Source organism: Lepidochelys kempii, chromosome 18 (assembly GCF_965140265.1).
Source record: "Lepidochelys kempii isolate rLepKem1 chromosome 18, rLepKem1.hap2, whole genome shotgun sequence".
NCBI classification, from domain to species: domain Eukaryota; kingdom Metazoa; phylum Chordata; order Testudines; family Cheloniidae; genus Lepidochelys; species Lepidochelys kempii.
Genome location: NC_133273.1, coordinates 16,430,911 through 16,447,117, shown reverse-complemented (window position 1 = coordinate 16,447,117; position 16,207 = coordinate 16,430,911). Strand labels below are relative to the sequence as shown.

Genomic DNA, 16,207 nt, shown 5'->3' with positions numbered 1-16,207 from the left:
CTGACAAATCTTATCCTTCCAAGCCCAATTACGTATAGAAAGCTGTAAGCTCATCGGGGCAGAGAACTTGCTCTCTAGTTTGTAGACCAGGTGCCCTTGGATATCCCTGTCTAATGGCCAATCAGATATGATTTCCATCAGCTCATTTGAGGACGGTCCACATGCTGAAGCCCTCTCCTAAGCAGCAGCAGCAATCTGATCTTTGAAGGAAAGGTCCGGGTCAATTCACAGCTTGCACCCTCTTCCCATCACCTGAAACCCCATCCCCCACACACGAGACTACTGACCCAGAGTTTGAAGTGGAAAGGGCCAAAAACAGGTGCCATATTACTGAGCACAGAACCTTCTTATTTCAGCAACACCACAAGCCGCAGGCAACGGAGCCCAACAGCAAATGCATCCGAAGCAGCCTCAGTTCGCGTAAAGGGGTCTCCGCCTCCCAGCTTTCAGCCTAGGGGCAAGGTAACAACGCAGCACGCAACCGGTTCGTGACATCAGGCAGAGCCTACTTTGAAGCATTAAATACGCACACAGTGAAGCAAATATCAGGGGATCTGGTCTTGCCTTCCACTAGGACAGGAGACCACCCCCCGAGGGTTTAAAGCCAAGTCTGTCTCTCACACACATACCCTGTGCCTGGAGTGATGACCCACACTTACCTCCGGCATTGTAAGCTGGCAAGCACCTCATCGCAATGCAGAGGGTAGATATAGCCAGAGGTGGCACTCGAAGCAGCAGATCAGCACACCTCGGCCTGGGCAGGCACCACTGGAGTATCACTTGGTGGAGGAGAACCCCCCGCCCCTCGCAGTAGCCTCTTACAGTCAGCTAGGAAGACACATCTGAGCCCTGCACTCACTTGCAAGCACTCTGCACTGCCATCTGTTGAGAATGCAGCCAGGAAGCCTATTCATTGCAGAGCACCTCTGAGTGCCACGGGCTGCCGTGCAAGTCTAAAATAGATGCGAACAAGAAAGCAGGTGCACGGTGTGAGAAAACACTTTGCCCAGCTATTGCCCTTTGCCCCTACGCATCTCACTGTGTTTCTGTAGACGTTCATGATACTGCTTGCACTCTTGCTAAGCAAGTGTGACAGCCACTGTCTTGGAAGACACACTGGGGATTGAACTAGGGATGCCCAAAGCTAAACATGCAAGTCTTTACAGCCTGAACCAAAGAGCCAGGCTCTGCAGCTGCGGCCTGAAACAGAACCACATCATCTCTGGATTGGGCACAGAGGAAGATGCAGGAATGGGCATGAATGGTGTCCCTAGCCCCTGTTTGCCAGAAGCTGGGAATAAGCGACAGGGGATGGATCACCTGATGATTCCCTGTTCTGTTCATTCTCTCTGGGGCACCTGGCACTGGCCACTGTCGGAAGACAGGATCCTGGGCTAGATGGACCCTTGGTCTGACCCAGTCTGGCCGTTCTTAAGTTCACAATACATACCAAGCCGATGGGTTACACTGGCATTAGGACAAATTCTTATCTGGTGTAAACCTTCACAGCTCCATTGACTTCACTGAAGTTCCTCATCTGCTATGAGTCACGTCACTACACTGAAGTCAATAATGCTGGGAGAATTTATACCAGACGAGGATCTGGCCCATTATCTCTATTTTAGAGACAGAGAAGCTGAGGCAGAGAGCGCTTACGGCAACAGGCTCAAGCTCACAGAGTGCTGGGGCCAGAGCTGAAAATAGAACCCAAGCGTCTAGACGCCCACTCCGCTGCTCTAACTCCATTGCCCGTCAGCAGACGTATGCTTCGTAACCGACCAAGCCACCCACCAGTTTAGTGCCGTACCTCTATTTTTTTTACTTCCCCCATTATACTTTGGCTCAAACATTCATGTGACTCTCCCTGCAGGAAAGCGTCTAAGGCAAACTTCAAACGTTTTGCTTTAAGAAAAAGAAGTATGAAGATCCCAAATCATGAACAAACACTTACTACCCAGAAATATTTGGAGTGAAGTGAAAACAGATTCCTTCAATTACCACCCAAGTCCAGAGACATTAGTTATATCACTGTAGTGTCTAGGAGCACCATTTACTGACCAGAATTTCATTGTGCCAGGTGCTGTACAAACATAGAACAAAAAGACCATCTCTGTCCTATAGCTAGCCACATCACACAGTTTAAAATGTCAGTCATTTGTGGTGTTGCTTTCCACCGCCATCTCAACCCTCCCAGCAGAAAAACACCCTCCACCCCATTTTTAATATGAACAAAAGCTTTGAAAGTGATTCTTCCTGACAGACTCCACGGGCGAAGCCACTTGGGGGTATATAGGGCTATGCAGGTGTTTTGGTTTCATAGGATCACAAGCCAAAGCAGCTGGCATGCCCAAGAGAAATCCTTTGCAATGGCCATTTGCCCATTTTAGACCCACTGCTCAGGAAGCCAGTTACTAGTAACTTTTAAAGGTAGGTAACATCTTTCACCTCTCCTCCTTAACAAAACCCCTGCATAAATAAAGAGCGAACCAAGGGCTGCTCTAAGTCCCTTATGATGCTGCTGCTATCAGAACCCTGTGCTCATGAAGAGCCCCAGTAAAGGAAATGGGGTTCCTCTACAGAACTACTGCAGGACAGAGGCTTAAGTCAGGAACAATTTTGCAACTGACTGATTATGACAGAGGCAGATTTAGGCCTTGAGTATTTAGGGAAGACATTCAGAGTCAGCCACCATCTCTCTCCCTCCCCTTTCGGGAAAAAGGAAAGCTTTGCAGAGTTTGAGTTAAGACACTTTGTCAAGAAAGCCTGAAGCCAAACGACTCATGTGTTAGAGTGAGCACAGTTAATCCCGCCTTCACTGAAAAGCTCAGTGCAACTTTAACTATGGAGCAGCTATGCACATTAAAAGCATTAATATGAAACAACCTCACACATTATATCTGCAAAGCAGAACTCAGTTTTAACCACATCTGGGTGGTGCCCGTGGTCAGTATAATAGGTTTAAATCAAGCCCGATTGGTAAAGGACAGCAGACTTTGGAGAAAACTCACTTTTTGAATGAAAGAAGGACCAAGGGGCAGGAGGAGTTGAGAGGTATGTGACAGATGGACGATAATGCCCCATTTGTTTTGTTTTCAAAGGCTACCTTTTTAATTGCCTTTACCTTGCCAACTAGCAAAAGAGAGGGATAGCTCAGTGGTTTGAGCATTGGCCTGCTAAACCCAGGGTTGTCAGTTCAATCCTTGAGGGGGCCATTTGGGGATTGGTCCTGCTTTGAGCAGGGAGCTGGACTAGATGACCTCCTGAGGTCCCTTCCAATCCTGATATTCTATGAACTGCAGCAGAAATCCGCTACTGAGGTCCTCCTTTTCTCTAGCCAAAACATCAACATCAACTCCCCCCACCCCCCCGCCTCAAATCCCTGGCTTTAGCAATGCACAGAGGAAAGTACTTTTCTGAGTTCCTTTCTGGGTACAAGCTTTGGCCAATATCAGCTTAAATGCTACTTTGCACCTTCCGCTTCCTTTAACACAATACGGCCCAAGAGGCTGGCTAGATTATTAAACGTCACGACACAATGCAATAGGCACCAGAGTCCGCTCTGAAAACAAAAACACAAAACACACACACAAAATCCCCCCACAAGGCCAAAACTTTCCAAGCCTTCAGGAGCTGCTCTCATGATTTCCTCTAGGTTAACTTATTTGCTGCCTCACTGCGGAAAGGCTCTTTCTACCAACTCAGCAACTTCTTTGGAAAAAAAAAAGAGAAAAGAAAAAAAAAAGAAAAAGGAAATCGGGGCCCAGGCGACGGTACAAACAAAACAAAACGCGGGTCCCCACAAGCCAGCCAGCCAGCAGCGCCCTGTCCCCCCCATGTGGCGGACCCACGCGAACAAAGCACAAGCCCTGCCCTCACGCCCAGGGCTGTCGGCGAGCCCATGCCCCGCCAGGGACTGGGCTCAGTGGGGTGCTTCGCCCAGGGCAGGTTCCAAGCAGCCGTAGCCCGGCCAGGAGGGCGCGCACCCCCCGCCTGGGGACCAGAAAGCCGGGTGCGAAGGGATCGCAGCCCCGGGAGAGCTCCGCGGAGGGAGCCGGGTCCGGGGAAGGGGCGAGGCAGAGCAGCCCGGAGCCGGAGGGAGGGAGGCTAGGGCCCGGCAGGAGGGAGCCGAGGCGGCCGCCCCCCGGGCAGCCCTTACCTGCGGGAAGTCATGGCCGGGAGCGCGGCGATGCACGGGGCTGCGCCGCTCACTGTAGGCTGCCGGCCGGCGAGGCGCAGCTGCCCAGGTCAGAGAAAGGGGCGGGGCTCGGGGTCCCTAGCCACGCCCACTCCCGGGCCACATATGGTCTGGGCACGCCCCCTGCCCGCATCCCCCAGGCCGCCCATTGATCAAGGCGGCCAGGCTAGTCCCGCCGCCTCCAGCTGGAAGGTTAAACCACGTGTCAGCAGGGGGAAAGCCCTCCCTGTGACGAGAGGGAACCCCGCCCTCTGTGCCTCCGCCCCCTCCCTCCCCGCTTGGCAACTGGCACCGCCCATCAACAGAGGCAGGGCGGCCGCTGCGGCTCTTAAAGGGGCAGCGCACTCCCTGGGGAGGGGAAGGCTGAGGCCAGTGGGTTTCAAACCCTTTTTTTCTGGGGACCCAGTTGAAGAAAATTGTTGATACCCAAGACCCAACGGAGCTGGGGATGAGGGGTTTGGGGTGCGGGAGGGGCTCAGGGCTGCGGCAGGGGGTTGGGGTGCAGGAGGAGGGTCAGGGCTCTGGGCTGGGGGTGCAGGCTCTGGGGTAGGGCCAGGGAGGAGGGGTTTGAGGTGCAGGAAGGTGTTCTGGGTTTGGGGGAGCTCAGGGCTGGGGCAGGGAATTGGGGGCAGGAGGGGGGCCAGGCTCTGGATGGGGATGAGGGGTTTGGGGTGCGGGAGGGGCTCCAGGTTTGTGGGGGCTCAGGGCTGGGGCAGAGGTGTGGGAGGGGGTCAGGGCTGTGGATGGGGATGAGGGGTTTGGGGTGCAGGAAGGTGTTCTGGGTTTGGGGGAGCTCAGGGCTGGGGCAGGGGATTGGGGGCAGGAGGGGGGCCGGGCTCTGGGCTGTGGATGGGGATGAGGGGTTTGGGGTGCGGGAGGGGCTCCAGGTTTGTGGGGGATCAGGGCTGGGGCAGAAGTGTGGGAGGGGGTCAGGGCTCTGCATGGGGATGAGGGGTTTGGGGTGCAGGAAGGTGTTCTGGGTTTGGGGGAGCTCAGGGCTGGGGCAGGGGATTGGGGGCAGGAGGGGGGCTGGGCTCTGGGCTGTGGATGGGGATGAGGGGTTTGGGGTGCGGGAGGGGCTCCAGGTTTGTGGGGGATCAGGGCTGGGGCAGAGGTGTGGGAGGGGGTCAGGGCTCTGCATGGGGATGAGGGGTTTGGGGTGCGGGAGGGGCTCCAGGGCACGGACTTGCCTCTGGCGGCTCAGTGGTGCAGGCAGGGTGCACCCCGGAAGCGGCCAGCAGCAGGTCTGGCTCCGAGGTGGCAACGCAGAAGCGGCTCTGCACGACTCGCCCACAGGTACCGCCTCCCCCAGCTCCCATGGGCCAGGACCCAAGGCTTGGGGAGTGCGGAGCCAGTGTTCAGGGTGGGGGCAGGGCACAGAGCCCCGGGGCCCCCCTGCCTAGAAGCTGGACTGCTGCTGGCTGCTTCCAGGGCACAGCGCGGTGTCGGAAAAGTTAGGCACTAGCCTGCCTTAGCCGGGTAGCACCGCCGCCGGGACTTTTAACATCCCGGTAGGCGGCGCTGACCAGAGCAAGGCGACCCAGCACCTCACATGCTGCGACCCAGTAGCGGGTTGTGACCCACGGATTGAAAGACACTGGCTTAGGCAGCTGGGCGTCAGGTTGGAAAGGCCGAGCCTGGTTGAAGAGGCAGGGCAGGAGCCCAGTGCTGAAGGGTGCACGCCCCACCAAGGGGATCACAGCCTGTGGCCCCCCTACGGCCGGGGCTGGGTCAGGGTGGAGGTACGCCCAGGGGCATGGGGACGGAGGGTAGCTCTGTGGTTGTTCCCTAGAGTCCATGGACAGGCCTGCTGGAGCCTGCTCATTTTCCTTAGTCCCCCTGCCACAGAATGGTGTGAGCCCTAGTCCGCTGCTGCATAAATAAAATTCCTGGGGCAGGGTGTGTGGCGTTCGTTCAAGCAACATCCTGGATTTGGTGCCTGGCCCTCTGGCTCAGTCATTCGAGGCCGTGCTTTGTCCTGTGGCTCCAGCCGCACAAGGCGGAAGATCAGAGGTCACACGTTGAGATGCCAGTGTGTAGTCTTGTGATAGGCCTTCCTTTAATATAAGCTTTATCCTGTAATTTTCATACAATTGTCCTTTGTTTTCTTGACACGTTTAGGCAGGCGCTCGGAGCACAAGTTGACCTGCTGCTCAGGAGGAGAAAGGGACAGACCTGTCCTCTCTGGTCTGCTGCCCACTACAGGTACAACGGCACTTCTTGTTCCCCTGTTGCCCCAGAACACAGTTTTCCACTTCCCTCCTCTACACCAGACTGCTGCTTTCCCAGAGGTGTCTGCATACTTTTCTCTACAGCCACTCTTGCAAGCAGCCCCCCTGAAGTGGGACTACTCACACCACTGAGGTAAGTAGGACGTGGTCCATATTTAGAAAAGGCTTTGAGGTCCTTTTGGATGAACTAATATGTTTAAGACATTAATAAAAAAATAAAGCACTGCTTCTATTAAAAAACCAAGGAAATCTTCCTTCTCCTGCAACCCTGTCTACATTACCATGCCCCTGCTTTCTAAACTTTTATAATACATGTGTAATTGGCATTTACAACCTCTTTTCACGGGCTCTCAAAGTGCTTCCTACACATTAATTATGGCTCAATAATTTCCCAGCCAGGGAAAGCATTCCCACTGCTCTCCATAGCTTTCTGTGGCTTGCATGATCAATTGCTTAATGTATTCTGATGTGCTGTTTACCTTTCTCTACAGTTCAATACCTTTGTAGATTTTCTTCCCTCCACCCTTGGATGAAGCTAACCTCATCTGCTCCCTAAAACTAGACCACTTAATTAAGAGGTGAGGACCGCCACCTCACCTTTCCTTGCTATGTTGTCATCTGATCTGTTTTAATTACCCTGCATGAAAGTTAACATAAGGTTGCCACCTTTCAAAATAAATAAATAAAATAAAATGCAGCACACATAATTACTACATGGAACAGCAAACATAGCTGGACTTTCCCCGATCGCCAGGAGTTTTCAAAGATAACGGCCAATGGCTCTGCAATCACATCCACCAACTCCTTTAGCACTCTTGGGCACAGCGCATCCGGCCCCATGGACTTGTGCTTGTCCAGCTTTTCTAAATAGTCCCGAACCACTTCTTTCTGCACAGAGGGCTGGTCACCTCCTCCCCATGCTGTGCTGCCCAGTGCAGTAGTCTGGGAGCTGACCTTGTTCGTGAAGACAGAGGCCAAAAAAGCACTGAGTGCATTAGATTTTTCCACATTCTCTTTCCTTTAATGAACTTAGGGTAAAGCAGCCCACCGTGCCTGTACAATACCAGGTAGGAAGAAAAAACCTGCCAGCTACACTAGTACAAAACCAAATAGATTGCATAAAGCTACCAGACATGTCAATATAAAAACAGACATTGTTAGGGGATGCTGTGAAGGCCAAAACTGTAACGGGGTTCAAAAAAGAACTAGACAAGTTCCTGGAGGACAGGCCCCTCAATGGCTATTAGTCAAGATGGTCATGGAGGCAGCCCCCTGATCTAGGTGTCCCTAGCCCTTGTTTACCAGAAGCTGGGAGTGGAAGACAGGGGATGGATCGCTCAGTGATTGCCTGGTCTGTTCATTGCTTCTGAAGCAACTGGCATTGGCCGCTGTCCGAAGACAGGATACTGGGCTAGATGGACCACTGGTCTGACCCAGTATGGCCGTTCTTATGTTCTTAAGAGGTAAGCCTATGAGCACTGGCCCACTTGGTCTTTAAAGTTGGTTATATTCCTTGTTTTGCCTTCTCTTTTGGAGAGAGAGAGTCTTTAAAAATATGAAGGGGCACATTGTGATCATCCCTGTGCCTACGCAGTGATATTAGAGAGAGGATCAGGCTTAGGTTTCAGAGGAACAACAACAACGACCACGCTGCCTTGGTACATCTCTTAAATCGGCAGCCCCTCACCCTAGGTTCCCCCCCCTTTGGGTTTCTGATGAAAGGAGCAAGCTGGTAATCAGGCTGGTTAGAAAAAGCAGAGGTCACTGGAGGCCCATTCTGCCAGCCCACTGCTTTACAAACCAGCCACTAGAGGGCAAGACAGTTACAAACCAATAACCCGTGAGTAGGTCTGGGAGAAGCTAATCCACAACAGGAGTGCTACCATTTTGGTTAAATGAGGAACGCCTGGTACTACAGACCTGAAGGATGCAGGCTGGCGCATGTTTACATTGCATCTTTCATCAGAAGGATCACACAGCATTCTGTGAAAGGTGGTAGGACAGCCAACCACTGCTTCAGAGCTGGCGTGGGGACAGACACGGGCAAACAGGGAAATAACGTGCGAGAACAGAGAAGGGGAAAAGAAAAGGCCGAAGTGATGAAATATTCAGGCCAACGTCCTTGCAGTCTAGTCAGAGAGACGAATAGAAGGAATAGCCCCAAGAACTTAGGTGCCATGCGTGTGGGGAGGAGGACAGAGCTTTAAAAAATGTGAAGGACAATAGAAAGGGATCTATGTTGTGTTATTCCTTGAATTCTGTACTAAGACACTGGATACGATCTACTGCCATGTCTCTTCCACCTGACAGCCTTAGGGTCTGGATCCAGTGTCACGCTGAAGTCAATAAAATTGAATGTGTGTAAATGAGAGAAGAATCAGACTCACTCTCTCTTTCATGCAGGTCCGGCCATGTCAGCTTTAAGTAAAACCAATTGTGCCCCTGGAAAAGCAAAGCCAAGTCCTTGTAGCCTATAATTACCAGGTGAAGGCTGATTGTGGAGCTGTATGCAATGAGTTTGGTGGAGCTCTGCAGTTTCTAGTTGTCCCCATCAGAAGCACCACCAGCCCAACTGGTGCCCCTGCTAGCCTCCGCCAAATGGGCAAGGGTTGAGTGGGCCATGGAGGCCAAATGTCCCCTTAACTCTGAGATATGTTTCACCTCCTCTTTCCCAGGGCAAAGGTAAAGGCCAATGAGTGGGACATTGGGCCAGATCCTCAGCTGGTGTCAATCAGCATCCGTGGAGCTAGGCTCCAGCTGGCCAATTGTGAGGACACTTGTACAAATATTTGGCCATCTGTGGTGTAAATGCAGAGGACTTTAATGATTTACACCGCTTTATATGAGGGCAGAGTTTAGCCCAAAGAAAGTATTGGCCTCTGGCCCCTTTCCTGAGCACTGCGAGAAAACAAAGCCAGCTGTCTAAGGCAGAAAAAGCCAGAACATGACTGACCAACTCCCCTTCCCCCAGCCCTGGACCCGCTTGCCGTAGCACAAATAGCAGTTTTAGAACTATAATAAGACACACCGAATTCCACTTCTATTCGGGGAATACCCAGGGCCCTGGCAGCAGCCGCTAGCTCACTTTTCAGTGGGTAGGATGGCAGGCTTGCATCGTTTCGAACCCAGCTGTGAACCAATGGATTTTATAATGCGTGATGAGACACAACAGACAAAAGAGCCACCAAAAGAACCCGGCTGCTGCGTGCGCTAGGTCCTGGGAAGACCTCGTAGCGCTCCATTGTGAGAGACACAGCAATGGGTTCTCCTTGAGGCAGACATGGCCGGTAAAAATCCTGTCCGGGCTGAACGGAGACAAAGGAACCTTTCTGAACCCGCTTCAGCAGTTTGAGAGAGGAGTCTATCCCGACTAGAGAAAATTTCATGGGAGGGTTAACAAACAAAAAAAAAAACCCTGCTAGAAAGGATCTGACTCTCTTTTCCATCCTAGAGTTGGTTATAGTAATTGCTATTGAACGCCAGGACCAAATTGCTGCTGTAAATGGACCCCCCAAAGCTAGTGGGGATGCACCCACTTCCATCAGCTGGGAATCTGGCCTCCCAGATTCTATCCAACCTCAGTCACTGCATTCCCCAGTATGTTACACCAATGTGATCCAAAGCAGTGGAGAATCAGGCCTTGGGATGGTAAGATGTTTAATGCAGGGACTGCCCCTTGGTAGATGTTTGCCCAGTACTGTAGCCCAACGGGGCCCTCAGCCTGCTTGAGCCCTGCAGTATGAATGTCACATGATAATAACCACCGGGCTACATTTCTAGCCAAACCCCATTGACTTTATCCCGAGTAAATTCTAGCAGGTGTTAACCTAGACGAGTCCATCTTGTGGACAGTGCTACTATCTCTGCTCCAGAGGTCCCCAGTTCAGATCCTACCCAGGATGGCTTCTTTGTTCCCTCCTTTTTCATTTGCCTCTGCTAATTCCAGGCCAGTCTCGAGGCAACTGCTCTGACGCATGCCAGGGAGGGATAGCGAGCCGCCACCGAGGGGGGAGCGGCTGTGATGATGCATGCCCAACATAACTGTATGGGAAGGGGGATTCAGCTCCTTCATCAGTAGCTGTGGAATTCATCATTCATGCCCAAGCCTGAAGGCATTTCCTGCTGCAGGCTCAGGACATGGTATATTTAGCTATAATACATACGTTCTCCTAGGCATTCGTATGGGGGCAGGGGAACAGACTGGTAAATGCCAACGTGCTAAAGGGCTGGGGTGCACATGCAGCAGGCATTGGGTTTATTAACAATCTAACACCCGCCAGAAAGTGTAACCGGGGCAGGGGGGGTTTGCCTTACGTTTGTAGAGTGCATTTCCATGCTGGAGAGTGCGAAGGCAAATAAACCAGGGGCCCAGTATGCTCCCATTGGCTTCAACAGGAGCGAGATCAGGCCCTTTGTGCTGCCGGAAGAGCACCACTGAAATGTGGCACCATCTGGGGTGGAAGGGCAGCAGTCACCCCATAGAACACTGGTCAGCAGAGGAGAGAGGGAGAGTTTTGGCTAAGGGCAGCTGTATAAAATCCAATTCTTGTACAAAGTACCAGAGGAGCCTCATTGTTGGCGTTGAGAGCCTGCGTTCTAGACCATTACTAATCTTAGCAGCCACACACCCAAAGTTCTCTCTCCAAGAGCATGAAGGCCCCATTTGACCCTAAGATTCTAGGGGTTTAGGTAGAAGCCTGATCCTTAAACCACATTTCGATAAGGTCAGTCATCCAGAAGGATCCCAAAGCATTTCACGAACTGATCAAAGTGGTTTATAATCTCTCCCCAATCCATCTAGTCTCTCTCTCTCTCATTTCCCCTACCGGAGAAATGCAGCCACTTCTGGGCCGGCTGGCACAGAACCACTGTTTAACAGCACACATAAATACTATGCAAATAAAGACCACCTACGTAACTGAAACAGCAGGGGCCTGGGATTGTAGTTTGGCAGAATGTAACCCCCCAACTGGATTTTTGCTAGACTCCATATTTAATACCACTCCCCCAGTTTCAAAAAGGGCACAAAATATCTAATGATGGTGAGGGGCCAGGATCGGACGTTTACATCTCATCTGAAAGACAGCACCCCAAGCCTCATGGCGCTCCTGCGACCACGGTAGGGCATTGCTTTTGAACCACGTCCGGGAAGACAACACTACTGAGTTCCCATCATATCCAGAAGCAGCACCCTGGGCTTTCCTTGGGCCTTTCCCGTCCAAGTGCTGAGCAGTTCCAGTGCTGCTTGAACTCAGGAGGTGAGAGACGCTCCTTGGGAGGGCCAGCCTCCACAGCTCGGCAGCTGAGACACTCTGAAAATTCGATAATGCAGTGACCAGGCCAGATCCCAAGCCTGCTGAAGACACTGAACGTCAATCCATTGGCTTTGATGCGCTCCAGATCAGGCCCATGACGCATGCATACAAATGCTATTCTGCCTTTTCTTATTATATTAACCGGTCAAAACTTTTTTCCTGGAATTTTGCTGTAGGGGAAAGAAATCAGCCCTGTGGCAGGGGCTAAGCATACACCAGCAGCAAACTTTTACAAGTGTGTTATAAATCCCAAAATGAGGGGTGTCCAATTACCCTTCATTACAGCAGCCCTGCGGCAGGCTCTCTACGTAGAGAATGAGGGATTGTTATGAGTCAACGTTATTTGTCGGGGCCGGGGCCCTGTTTCACTCATGCTGAAGCATTTCGTGCCCTGTCCTTCCCTAGCAAGAATACTTAGTCCTCAGAGCCCCTTTCCCAGCCATAGACCTCCAGGCAATTTACCAAGATGGAGACATCTCATTATCTCTGGTTTTGCAGCCGGGGAAAGTGAAGCGCAGCAAGGCGAACTGACTAGCCGGGGGCCACAGAGGGAGTCAGTGACAGCGCAGAGAATAAACCCCAGGTCTCCCGCTTTCCAGCGCCATGCGCACCTCACTGCATACAGCATGCAAATGTGCCAGGCAGCACAGCTGAAACTTGTGGAGGGAGGAGAGAGCTGTTCCATAAATTACACATCTCTCCACTCCCATCTAGCCAGCCCCTTGCTGGGACCCTCTCCCATTCAGTAGGGGAACAGCAGGGTGATCACAATCACCCCAGGCTGCGTACCCGTGACAGAAAGCGTTACACGCACCTTCCATGCCTGACACCCTCCTCCTTGGAGCTTCCACCCACAGATTTCTCCCTTCCCTTGGAAGCCGAGGATTTTGGAGGTTAAATGGGGCTGCGTGGAAGCCGAGTGACATATGTTCCCCTCCCCCGCACTGAAATGCACTGGAGCAGGGGAGCCTTTTGGAGGGACAGAGCCGAAAGCCAGTAATTTTGTTTGCTATAGACCATTAAAATTAAAAAAGCACTCCTCTCTCAGCCCATAGGATGCTCCCAGCTGAGCTATGCTGACTGGAGAGTGTGTGGGGTTAGCTTATGGGCTGGTAAGTCAGGGGCCCAGTTTTCCTCCCTTTTGCCTTCACTCCTGATTTATACCAGCGCAGGTGAGAAAAGGATCAGACCCTGTTTGGTTTGATTTGCAAAGGCGCAGAGTATCTGCATCTCCCCCTGAAGTTAAAGGCCTGATTTTCAGAGATGACGAGCCCCCCGCTGCCGCCATGTGCGCCTGGCCTGGCAAACCAGCCTCCTTCCAGACCGGGTGTGACCTCCCAAAGCACGGGAAGGCCATTCCTCTGAATTGTGACTGCCGCCTGCTGCACACACCACCGTGTGCCCAGAACGGCACTTCTCCTTCATCCTCCAGCTGCTTTTCCAGTGCCTAGAGTGAAACACAGTCAGGCAGGGCCCCGCTTTTCATGCTGTGCCAGAAGACAGTGGCTTTTCTCCTGCTGCTTTGCGTCAGTGGCTTGAAGAGGTACTGATTTAGCAAGCTGGTGCCTGCTGCTGCATAATAGGGTCATTGTCAGGAAAACCCTGCACCAGAAGGTTGATCTTCAGCGAAACATAGGCCCAGGGGTGAGTTGTGCAACCCCTTTTGCTCTTAAAACACTAGCCCCATTGTGCCCCTGCCTTAGAATTCTCCGGTGTCTGGTTGCCCATTGAAAAGTTTACTTCCCACTGAGCCGAGGCAGACATGCTCGACCCCAATCCAGTGCTCATCATTGCAGGATGTCAAGAACATCTTTGATTTTAAATTCTAGTCACCTGCTGGTTAACAGAACATGCCCCCCGCCCCCACCCACTCCTTGCAGCTCAACTGAGCACTGGCTCCTGCATATGGAAGCATGAATAAGTCTCCACTTGCCATCTTTCTATGCAACAGCTGAGAATAACAGCCTTAAATAGGTTCCTAGGAGGTGAAAAGCCACCACGGCGAACACGTGCAAATTAAAGCCCAGATCTGCAAAGTATTGGGAGTTAGGCACCTGAAAGGCTTTGCCGCCAGCCACCTAGATCACGACCCGTACAGATATGGGTTGCAGTGCAGAATCACCAACCAATCACGTGCCTTTTGGGATTATCCCCTCACAGGATAGCACCTCAGCTCGCTGAGCATGAACGTCCAGGTGCTAATGCGGCCACTTTTGGGGACTTGTCCTGATACAAGTGATAAAGTAGCATCGTTTGGAGCTTTTTCCTTTTCCGGCTGGTGCAGCAGGGATGGAAGCTAGTGGATCATAGCTGGGGCTGGGCTAAGATTGGCCCCTGTCCAGGTTTTCCCGAGTATGTCTCTTTTTCAAAGTAGCTGTCATGGGAAGTCTGTCAGGGTGTTCAGGCCACACTGCCAGCTGGCCAGTTTGATGGGCTCAGGCTCATCCCAGATGTCCCAGTGTTTTGTAACTCAGGGGGAGGGGGAATTTGAAAGGTGTAACAGGACTCCGAGAGCCTGGAGAGAGTTTGGATGGGGAGGTTGAGCACTTTGGCTCAGAGTGGAACGGTGGCTGAGAGATGGGTTTGCTTTTGGACTGTATCTGTATACAAATGAAGATGCAGTCTGCCGTGGTCTCCTGGCCCCAGCGGGACAGAACAGGATCAAGGCTAAATCATATATTATTCTAGCCCCATTGCTGGAGGTTTTCAAGAACAGGTTGGACAAACACCTGGCAGGGATGAGCTAGGTCTATTTGGTCCTGCCTCAGTGCAGGGGGCTGGACCAGGTGACCTCTCGAGGTGCCTTCCAGCCCTACATCTCTAATAATTCAGTATCCCCCAATCACTATGCTCGATTCATTAATTGGCAGATATGTACACCTACGATACAGGCAGGGCACAGGAAGGTGAGCGGTATTTTAGCTCAGTTCCACCCACAGACCCCAAACAACAAGAAATTTCTACTCGCAAGATCAACAGCGAAATAGGTTAACAATGCTGGCATTTTAAATGGCATCATTCAACCTCAGAGTTAACACAGCCATGAGATGAAAGGGGCACTTCACACCTCTCCTAGCTATTATTTCAGGTTATGTGTTTGCAGACTCAAAGACAGTACACAGCTTAGTCCCACCCCTGCAGATAAAGACACATGCCATTTCTTGCTTTAAAAATGCCAGTAAAGGCAATGCAGGTCTGGTTCTAGGCAGAGGCACTGGGAAGGTCAGTGGTTTAATATTGAATTCCTAAAACGTTCGTACATTTTTTCTTAAAAGGCCTTTCCTACCCTCCACAATTCAGTGTTAGAATCTAGCCCCAGCTTGCAGTTTTTAAACTGCCATATTTATTGTTCCAAGGCTTTGCCTTTAGGTAGAAAGATGTTCGGGAGGATACTTGTAAAAATGGCGCCACGTCGAGTGAATACGTAACCAGCCACACCGGATTACAGATAAGTATAAAAACAAACCCAACAGGATACTGAGGAGCAAAGGCCAAATTTTTAGTGGTTAAAATTCCTGGGTTTTTAAACGGTTTGCGTCACAAACTTAACTTTTTAATTAGTTTCTCTCCATTTTTCTTAAAAATAAAGAGGGAAACACAACTAGAAGATTAAAATACGTCATTCATACCATACGTCTGCCCAGCAGATCTCAGACTTGGCTGAGCCTTCCAGGAGCTACCACAATGTAACTGTTAAAACACAAGCTCTGGGCCTGCTCCAAAGCCCGCTGGAAGTAAAAGGAAGGACTCCCATGATTACTGTAGTGCAGTAGCACCTAGGAGCCCGTCATGGACCACAATTCCATCGTGCTAGGGGCTGTACAAACGTAGAACAGGGAGCCCCTGCCTCAAAGAGCTTACAATCTAACACTGCCCCTGACCTCAGTATAGCTTTGGACAAGGCTCAAGCTAATCCTGGTGGATACTTACAGGTCTCTAAACTGTGTATTTCACGTAGCACTTACCTCGTCCGTGTAGACACTCACTACAGCGACGGGAGGGGTTCTCCCATTGCTGTAGTTAATTAATGAAGCCTATGAAAGAATTCTTCATCGACCTAGCGCTGTCTACGCCGGGGGTTAGGTCGGCTTACCTACATCTCTCGGGGGGTGGATTTTTCACACCCCTGGGGGACAGCTATGCCAAGGTACATTTTCAGTGTTGACCAGCCCATAGTTTTGGGCTAGAGAAGTAAGACGCACCAAAGACTAGGACAGCAGCACATCTTCTGAGACAGGGAATGATGGGCAAAGTTCACTGGAGTTAAGACTCTGCCTTTTGTTGTACATGGTATGTAATACATGAGGGTATGGTCTTGGCTTGCAAAATGACTGTCCCAGAAGGGTCTTGTACCAATGACTTGAGATTGACACTCGCTAGACCAGCTCCTCAGCTGGTGCAGTGAGTATAGGTGGAAGGCAGATGCGAGCCCCAGAGAGACAAAGCAACGGCCCCTTTTAAACATA

At 51.5% G+C, this 16,207-nt stretch overlaps 1 protein-coding gene across 1 annotated transcript in view; it reads right to left on the bottom strand.

The window, feature by feature from the left end:
* The window catches only part of LOC140900148 (tyrosine-protein phosphatase non-receptor type 11-like), an 83,353-nt gene extending 79,108 nt beyond the window's left edge, over nucleotides 1–4,245 (bottom strand). Inside the window, exon 1 of the mRNA XM_073316876.1 lies at nucleotides 4,157–4,245. Coding sequence (XP_073172977.1) covers nucleotides 4,157–4,170 — 14 coding nt within the window. The 5' untranslated portion in view covers nucleotides 4,171–4,245. The remainder of the gene's footprint in view (nucleotides 1–4,156) is intronic.
* Nucleotides 4,246–16,207: the final 11,962 nt, after the last annotated feature.